The sequence below is a fragment of the Orycteropus afer genome, unplaced genomic scaffold (genome assembly GCF_000298275.1).
Source record: "Orycteropus afer afer isolate SDZICR_OR568_19922 unplaced genomic scaffold, OryAfe1.0 scaffold00316, whole genome shotgun sequence".
NCBI classification, from domain to species: Eukaryota; Metazoa; Chordata; class Mammalia; order Tubulidentata; family Orycteropodidae; genus Orycteropus; species Orycteropus afer.
The window spans coordinates 2,173,273-2,182,883 of NW_006921903.1; the positions used below are offsets into that span (position 1 = coordinate 2,173,273).

The 9,611-nt window shown below is 52.7% G+C and overlaps 1 protein-coding gene across 1 annotated transcript in view; it reads left to right on the top strand.

The window, feature by feature from the left end:
* IRX2 (iroquois homeobox 2) overlaps positions 1-3,614 on the top strand; it is a 5,878-nt gene extending 2,264 nt beyond the window's left edge. Inside the window, exons 4-7 of the mRNA XM_007951899.2 lie at positions 7-224; positions 1,479-1,884; positions 2,128-2,835; positions 3,565-3,614. Of these exons, the coding sequence (XP_007950090.1) occupies positions 7-224; positions 1,479-1,884; positions 2,128-2,835; positions 3,565-3,614 (1,382 nt within the window). The remainder of the gene's footprint in view (positions 1-6; positions 225-1,478; positions 1,885-2,127; positions 2,836-3,564) is intronic.
* Positions 3,615-9,611: the final 5,997 nt, after the last annotated feature.

Here is a 9,611-nt window from a genome sequence, read left to right on the forward strand (position 1 = left end):
ACCAAGCGCCCGGCTCGCTGGCGCTCTACTCGTGCCCGGCGTACGGCGCGTCGGCGCTGGCGGCGCCGCGCAGCGAGGAGCTGGCGCGCTCGGCGTCGGGCTCGGCCTTCAGCCCCTACCCCGGCTCGGCGGCCTTCACGGCGCAGGCGGCCACTGGCTTCGGCAGCCCGCTGCAGTACTCGGTGGACGCGGCCGCCGCCGCCGCCGGCTTCCCGTCCTACATGGTAACCGCGCGTCGCCGGCCCGGCGGGCGGGGAGCGGGCCGCGGGGACCGGCTGGGTGAGCGGGGCCGCGGCGGGAAGCAGCGAGGCGGCGGGGGACGATCGGGAGCAGGGGCTGGGAATCGCGTCCCTCGCCGCTGCGCCTGGCCTTCGGGACTTTTTCCCGGGGAGCCTGGAAAGCGCGACTCGGCCGGGGCTGGGGTCTGTTGTGAAATGTCCTCGTTTGCCCGCTGCCGCCTGGCGAAGGGTCCCGAGCGAGCCGGGGCCGCGCCTGCGTCTGCGCGGGGCCCGAGGGCCGGCGCCGATCGGGTCTAGGGGAGGGCGCGGGCGACTTGTATTTACTTTCGCGGCTTGGCGCGACCCTTGTTCGAGGCGGGAGCCGAACCTCTCGTGGCGGAGACCGGGACAGCAGAACTCCGGGTTCCTGCCGGCGCGCCCCGGCCTCGGCCCTCATCCCTACCGCGGGCCTTGATTTCGAGAAACGTGTCGGCCGCTAAGTGCCCCTAGTGTCGCCTGGCCGCGGGAGCGGCGCCCGCTCCCGACCCAGGGCCCGTCCGCGCTCTCCGTGGGTCCGCAGCTGGACCCGGCCATGGAAAAGTGCACTTCGGGAGACCCAGGCCGGTACGAAGGGAGTAGTCCTCGCTGCCCGGCCTGGGTGGAATTCCAGGGCAGCCATGGAGGAGCTAAGGCTTTGGCGAAGACTGCAAGTGTCTCGAATTTAAACGTTAAAGGCTGAATTAAAATGCTAATTACCGCGTATTTGAAGAATTCGAAACGGTGACTGGCTTCTGAGTTGCAAATTGGATTTGCAGAGCTTTAGAGCGGTGAATGGCAGAGCGGGGGGCTCCAGGGTGATTTTTCAACCATAAAAGGGCGGGTGAGGGGGAGCGAGGGGCGGCAGCAGCACTTGAAAGATTGGGAGAAATTTAGATATCAAGAAACTACCTGTAGGCCCATGCGCGCGCGCGTTTGTGTCCGCGCGACTCAGGGTCAATCGGGGGAAGATACGTCATTTTATGAACGTGAAATAGTTCAAATATTAAAGAAAGAAACTAGAGCACTTTTCGGACCAATTGCTGGCCCTAAATTACCCACCGGTTTTTTCCTGATCTTCTGCTGTGGGAAGCGCTGCCCCAGTGTAGGAACCGTAGGAGCCCCACCGTGGGAAAGACTGCGGCAGGCCGGCGAGGGGTCGCCTCTGGCTAGTGCCTGGCGAGTCACAGCGCGCCCCACTCACCAAGTTCTTGTCGATTCCAGGGCGCGCCCTACGACGCGCACACAACCGGCATGACGGGCGCCATCAGCTACCACCCGTATGGCAGCGCGGCCTACCCGTACCAGCTTAACGACCCCGCGTACCGCAAGAACGCCACAAGGGACGCCACGGCCACGCTCAAGGCCTGGCTGCAGGAGCACCGCAAGAACCCCTACCCCACCAAGGGCGAGAAGATCATGCTGGCCATCATCACCAAGATGACGCTCACGCAGGTCTCCACCTGGTTCGCCAACGCGCGGCGGCGCCTCAAGAAGGAGAACAAGATGACGTGGGCCCCGCGGAACAAAAGCGAGGACGAGGACGAGGACGAGGGGGAAGCGGCCAGGAACAAGGAGGAGAGTTCTGACAAGGCGCAGGAGGGCACCGAAACCTCCGCGGAGGATGAAGGTGAGTGCAGGCGCGGCCGGCTCAGTGCCAGGGGGCTTTCTTCCCAGGCGGGGCGCAGAGCTGAAATCAGCGAGAGCGCTGCCAGCCGCGCACCCAGGCCCGGCCTTGCGGTCTCTTGGGGCGCTTTTTTGGGGGGAGATTAAAGCTCCCCCCAATACGTAGCTGGGGTTGGGGCGAGGTCAGGGGGCCCCAGATGGCCCGCGCAGTTCCCGCGTGTGACCGACCGTGCCCGCGCCCCCGCAGGAATCAGCCTGCACGTCGACTCGCTCACAGATCACTCGTGTTCTGCCGAGTCCGACGGGGAGAAGCTGCCGTGCCGCACCGGGGACCCCCTGTGCGAATCGGGCTCGGAGTGCAAGGACAAGTACGACGACCTGGAGGACGAAGAGGATGATGACGAGGAGGGCGAGCGGGACCTGGCGCCACCCAAGCCCGTGACCTCGTCGCCGCTGACGGGCGTGGAGGCCCCACTGCTGAGCCCCCCGCCAGAGGCCGCCCCCCGCGGCGGCGGCAAGGCTCCCCTGGGCAGCCGGACGTCGCCGGGCGTGCCGCCGCCCGCCACCAAGCCCAAGCTGTGGTCACTGGCCGAGATCGCCACGTCGGACCTCAAGCAGCCGAGTCTGGGCCCAAGCTGCGGGCCCCCGGGTCTGCCCGCGGCCGCGGCGCCTGCGTCGTCCGGGGCGCCGCCAGGCGGCTCGCCCTACTCCGCCTCTCCGCTGCTTGGCCGCCACCTCTACTACACGTCGCCCTTCTACGGCAACTACACAAACTACGGGAACTTGAACGCGGCGCTGCAGGGCCAGGGGCTCCTGCGCTACAACTCGGCCGCCGCAGCCTCCGGCGAGGCGCTGCACGCCGCCCCCAAGGCAGGCAGTGACGCGGGCAAGGCGGGTGCCCACCCGCTGGAGGCCCACTACCGGCCGCCGGGCGGCGGCTACGAGCCCAAGAAAGGTAGGCAGCCGGGGCCCCGTGGGGTCCTTGGGGAAGGAAAGCTGCTGCGCGTGTGTCTCTCGCTAGTTAGCACTCCCAAGAATCCAGAAGGGGGGCGTTGATATGGCCCAAGGAACCCGTGTCACTTCCAGGAGCAGAACAGGGGGGGAAAATAGGAAAAGCCACACATTTGAGAAAGGGGTGTAGGGAGGTGGGAGGTAAAGCCAAACAGGGAGAGGAGGCGATGGCTTTGTCCTCTTGCATGAACCAAGACATACCCTGTTATGATGTACTTTTTATTATCACAATTATTATTGATACTATTATCACCGTGATCGGTTTAATTTTACTCTACTGTACGTTGCCACAAAATGTAAATGACAGCCCATAGCCCTGCTGTGAAGTTTCAGGTTAGCCATGTTCTGTTGTTTAAGTAGAACCACAGCTGGGCTTCCTTTTCTGTCTTGAGCTGCATGGAAGCAAAACATTCTAGATGTTTCCAGAGGCATTACTCATTCTACTTGCTCAATAAGCACCTTTTTTGCTTTTTCTGTTCTTTTCTGTGTGGCCTCCTCATTCTGGTTTGAGCTCAGAATACTTTAGAAGGGAGTTTAAGGGAAAAAGGGGGGGGGAAGGAAACTACTGGAAGGAAGGGTTCCCACACTGCTTGCTGGTGCGGGGAGCGGGTGTGTGGGCTTGGAGACAGCTGGCTCTGGTGGGTTCTTACTAACTGCCCCCCTCCCCTGACAGATGCCAGCGAGGGCTGCGCGGTTGGCGGGGGTGTCCAGCCCTACCTATAGAAGGCCGGTGTGCAGCGTTTCAAGTAAGTGGGCGCTTGGCGATAGCTTCCAGGGCGTCTGTGCTGTAAACTCGCTTAATGTGCATTTCCTGCTTTTTGTCACGGGGTTGGAGGACACAGCTTGGCAATCTTGTCCAGTCTCGTTTTCCTTCAAGGACGAGAATATCCATTCTTTTATAGATTCTCTTTTTCTCTCGAGTTGTTTTTTGAAGGATGACTCCTCAACTGAAATGTATCACACCACTGCTGTTTGTTTCCTCTTTGGGAGTAAAAAAAAAAAAAAAAAAAGAGTAAAATCTGGTCATTTGTATGCAGGTTAGAACCATTTCTACTGTACTAGACACATAATAGACATTTGTTTTGATGAGGTAGTGCTACTGACATGTTGGGGGTCAAGAAAGACCCTTATTCATGAAGGCTGCCTAGGATAACCAAGGAGACACCAAGAAGAATTGGTCTTTCTTTTATCAGGCTTGTCCCCATGGGTCCAGAGGGCCTAGATAGGACACTGCCTTTTGCCTGGCTCAAAGCAGTGTCTCCAAAAATATGTTACTTTCCAGCTAGGCAAAATCACTAATCACAGATGTTGGAGACGGGGGAAGAGGTGGAGCCATTGCAGACCAACTCATTTTCATAATGTGATGGTGGTGGTGTGCAACTGAAGGATTTAGGGTGATTGGGTTTTTTCCTTGGTCCACAGGTAGGTGTCACAATTGCTTTGGAAAAAAAAAAAAAAAAAAGTCATCCAGCCAGCTTCCCAATCTAATAAATATACAGATATAAAAACCCGATCTTTAAATCCGGATCCCATCTCGTGCCACTGTCTGTGAGAAGAACGCACAGCGCACCACCACGCACAGACTCTAATGGTTAGAACAGACCTTGTTGGCCATGTGTGAATTTGTTGGCATAGCGTAGCTTCTCCGATGTACGTGTGACTTTCGCGAACAATCTGTTTCTTTTTTCCTCAGGATCTCTTGAATTATCACTTCATTGCCACGGTATCTATTCTCTAGGTGTGATAGGATTGACTGGAAATTTTATTTGTAAAAGATGTACACAGTAGAAATAATAAAATGTGATTGAAGAACTTGAGTACTTAAGAAGTGGAAACAAATTTGATATTTATTTTTATAATGATATAAAGCTTCTAGTAATTTATGCAAGTTGTATTGCAATGGAATCTAAACTTTTTGTAAATAAATTCTGCCTGGTTTTTATTTGAACATTGCTGGTTATACAATCTTTGTTGGTTGTTTAACAAGAATTCTTTACTAATTTATATCTTAAATTGTAAATAAAAACAGACTAGACTACAATGACATGGCGTTTGGGGCTCATTTTTCCTGGAAGAGTGATTTGGGTAGGGAGTCTTCATTCTGCTCCCCTGGGTGAGGTGAGCTGACCCCAGGCCTTTTAGGAAAATACCTCAAAGGATCTCTCCCTTCTCCCTCCCAGAAAAAAAGGCAGATGGCAGAGAAATGCCCCGTAGGGAGGTACAGAAGGTTCTAGATCATTTAAATACAAATGTGCTGCAAGGAAAGAAGTTCTGTGTTCAGAATATTCAATTTACTCTTTAATGGAAATAAGAAGCCTTGGCAACAGAAAATGATCTGAGGTCCACATGTGCTAAAGTCGGAACCGTTTTGTGCTCATATCTGATTCTGGCTTCAGAAATCTCCTCAGTAGACTAAATTGGAAAAATCGTGGTAACGCAGATGACCTGATAGGTATAGCCTCCACAGTCACTTACTGAGGGAAATCATTTTTAAAAACAAACAAACAAAACAAAACATGAATTATCCAAATAGGCAAAAATGATTAAAATTTATTGAATAACTTCTTAATTCTCTTTTCCATATCACTCACATTAAACACGAGATGAAAATCTTGAGTGAGAGCTGTGTTCTCTTTTCGGCAACTCTCTCCCTTCCCCCAGGGGAAAAGAAAAGTTTAAACAACCTCAGACTACCGGGTCTGTATTCTTTCACTCACTTTGTAATTACAGGACAAGTCTAAAATCTGTAGTCAAGGAACATATTCCCTTTGATTAGCACCGTGAAAGCGGCAGTCCTGTCACTTTAATTCCCAGCACCATCCTATGTATTTCCATATAATATAATTTCAGAAAAGAAACGAATGCTCATTTATTTCCCCTGCAAAGATAAATTGAGTGAATATAACTTACGGTTATAAAACAAGAATAATAGCTTCTTAGATCGCCCTTTAATCAATCATACACTTATTTTTCAAGAGGCTCATCTATTTTATCCCATGATTAATAATCCTGCAGCATGAGTGCATTATTGGATCCCAGCGGGGGCGATCCTAGATGCTTTTAGCCGCTTTGGAATGGTCAGTTGGGGTTCATTATGGGCTGATATTGAACAATTTATAAAATCTTGTCTAAACATCTGCCAGCTCCGATAGGCCGATGTGTCTGAGGATGGGAAATTGCTCGACCAGTTGCTGTTGACAAACGTATCTCTCTCCGGTGGCTTTTTGTGCTGTAGAAATTAGTGGCCTCTTGCTGGGGTCTTGTTAGAAAGGGTATTTGAAAGTAATCTTAGATACTTGAGGCAAAGCCTGGGGAGCGTTAAGGGGACACGGAGCCATGCCAGTGGGGAGGGGGAAACTCAAGGTTTCATTGTGCAGAGAGGTCAAACAGGGCTTCGGGTTTCTCTCCCTCTTAGGCATTTTGTGGGTTTTGAATACGTTAGCACTTGGAGATCAGGGCTCAAAATCGTTACGGGTGGAGAACTATTTTTCTCTCGCCCCTGCCTCCCTTAGTACTAGGAAGGGACATGCGGGGAGTGGAGCTAGCTGGTGGCGAGACAAGATTTTGCGTTTGGGGAGGCTGCTACTCTATGGCAGTGTGTCTGAGAAAGACCTGTGAGGCTCAGGGGAAGGCATAGTTCCAAGCCTGTTTGCTTGTTTGTGTTTTAGCTGCAACATCTTCATAGGATTTCTCTAAAGATAATGATGTTTTCCCTCCAGACGGCATCTTTGATTGCACGTGTTGTCTTTACTAATATTAGCCACATTTTGGAAGTCAGCAGGGAACCACACACATGGCGGCCACAGCTCGGCCACACGCGACATTCCAATCTGCGCATTTTGAAGACTTCGGTGAAAAGTGTGAAAGTTAACAGTACTTAGCAAATTAAAGACACACTGTAAGACCCTACTCTCTGATCAAGATACAGCACTTGTGGCAAGAGATCTCCTCCCAAGGAAGCTTTGCCACGTGGGATTATAAACCCCCGACAAAAATGGGTCTTCAGCATCTGTCAGATATGGAAGCCCCAGTCAAAGCTGCCTCCCTTTGGAGCAGGGAAGATTAGTTTACCTGCCATGGGATCCCTGTCCCCTTTCCACACACACACACACACACACACACACACCAGACCCTGGGTCTCTGGGACAATGTGCACATTGCAGTTGGTGAAGACTCAGAGCCATTCAGGTGATCAGCCCAGGCGAACACATCTTTTATGTTTCTGCGTTCTGCAGATTATTTTAGATTTCCGTAACTAACCCGCCCTGCCTTTGACTAGAATTTCTTTCTGGAGAACTTGATGTTTAAATATGCACCAAGAGGAGAAAACCTGATGGTGTTTGGAACTAACTGTTCAGAGGAACGGAGGTGGACTGAAATGAAGGTAGAAGGATGGCCGGCTCTCATCTGGTGCAGATCAGAAAGAAAGATAAGGGAGGAAGAAAGTGGGGCGTGAAGAAGAGAGAACGCGAGCACAGTTCTTCCGGGAGGGAAGTTAGAGGGTCTGAAGGCGTTTCTGTTTTTGCTTTGCGCTCGCTTTAATCAGATTGAAGTAGCCTGCCAGATCCCCGCTTGCACTGGCCGACTGGGTGCGGGGATGAGGACTCAGTCGCTCGGTGGCGACCTGGGCCCGTGGTTCGCGTTGGGGAGCGTGGCGTTGGCGGTGGCGGCGGCGCAGGCCTCCGCGCGCTCGCTCCCCTCTCTCGGCCTGGCGCTCGCGTCCTCTGCCGCCACAGTCTCCGCGCCCTCGGCGGCCGGGGCTTTCGTTAGAGCTTATTTATCGGAATTCGCGCTTTAATCTCAGGTGGGCCCCGGGGGACAGGCGCTGCCGAGAGCCCTGGGGGCGCTGGCCCTGCGGCTGGTCGGGCGCTGCCTCCCGCGCCCGCCAAATGTCAACATTTGTTCCCAATAAAAGAGTTATTGTTTCTGCAAAGCTGCTCAGCAACTGCTTTTGAAACTTGAAAGGAACTTCGTCCACCTTTGTCTGATGGGAGGCCGGAGGGGCGAGGAGCCGGGGAGAGGCTGCGGGCCGGGGGCCCTCCTGGCCGGCGGCCGCTCGAGCGCCCGGGGGTGGCCCGGGACCGCGCTCTCTTCCCCGTGTTGACTGCGAACAGCTGCGGAGAAACACCGGGAGGACCGGGCCGCCCTTCCAATGCCGGGAGCGGTTTAGAGTCACTGAACAATGCATCTAAATATTTAAGGAGCTAAGGTAAGGTGGAAACTGCTTTATTGGACGTTGTGGAATAAATGTTAGAGTCCAGTTAAAGAAACATCACTTTTTTTTTTGGGAAAAATCCTCCCACACCAGTATGCCCCTGCTGTCAGAAGCAACCCTTTCCAAATTTCAATAACACGCTGACTGATTAGCAACTTACCCCAAGTAACTGCATGCAACGACGAGCCAGCACAAAAGCGTCTGTCATTACCCCGTGCGTTGCCTATCCCAAGGAAAACATTCGTTTTTAACCCCAAATTAAAGACACAGCCTGATCTATTAAATACATGTTTGAAAACCACTTTTCCAAAAATAACACATTAAATGTTTTAAAAATGTGTCACCCCAAGAGGCTATGTTGAGAAGAAGGCAACAGTGTGCGATCCGTGGCTCTTACGATTAACATCATCTGAACGTCTACAAATCGCAAAGGGGACGTGCCCCTTTGATGAATTTTCAAACCTTATGGAAGTGACAAATCCCCAGGTATTTTTAAGACTTATTCGAAGGAGACGTAATGTGTGACAATGACATTCGCCCGTTGCTGACATTCCCTTCCTAGTCGCCCTGACGAAGGGTTTGCTCACTCCCTTCTGCCTGGACTGGGTGTTTGACAATTAGTATCCGGACCTGGGCCCCCACGGCCCGAGAGAAAGCCCTTCGGAGCCCAGCGCCCCTCCCCCATTGCACTCTTTCCTTCCCCCTTCCCCTGCATCCCTGCACACAGAGGTGGGCACTGCCTCCAGCCTCACCTGGCTGCAGGGGGCCTCTTTGCCTTCTCACCCTCCAACCAGAGAAGAGCCTTGTGTTCCCATGGGGAGGGCAGCTTGTTCTCCATCTTTCTGAGAAAGATAAAAATGGAAGCCATTGTCTAGCAGGACCATGGTGGCAATGGTCAAAGAGAAGGGAATTGTGAAACCTGCCCTCTGCTGTGCTGCAGTCCCAGGTCAAAGGAAGGGGCAGGACTCCCTTCTGTTTAAATCTGGCGCCAAAATTATAAGGAAGCAGCTTGCTCTCTCTTTTAAAAAGTGTCCCAATGTTACTTTAGTCTCTATGGGACTGAAAACAAATGACATCTGTATTGTAGTGTTTGAAAAAAGTTGCTGTGGGGTTGGGGCTGTCTCCCCAGTGGGAACTGAGTTGGTCTTCTTAGGAAATACCCAGAGGGAAGAAACAAAACTTCACACAACACAAACACTGGGGGTTTTTTTATAAGGAGATAAATTGACAATTTATTGTGTGTAACTCCTGATCAATTATTCATCGTTAGTGTCAACAACAGGGTTATAATTACCTTCAGTTATTTTAAGGGATAAGTGTTTTTTTCATTTCTCTGATCTGATCATTAGTTAATGCTGGGCAATAATGCATTCCGAGAACAGGGGAGGAGACCCAGTCCTTACAGTCACCTCTCCTTCGTTTTAGTGACCTTTAAGCAAAGTCCGCCTTCACCTCCTGGGTTCTCCGACCGCCCCCGCCCCCGCCCCGCCCTTTTCACTAGCGGG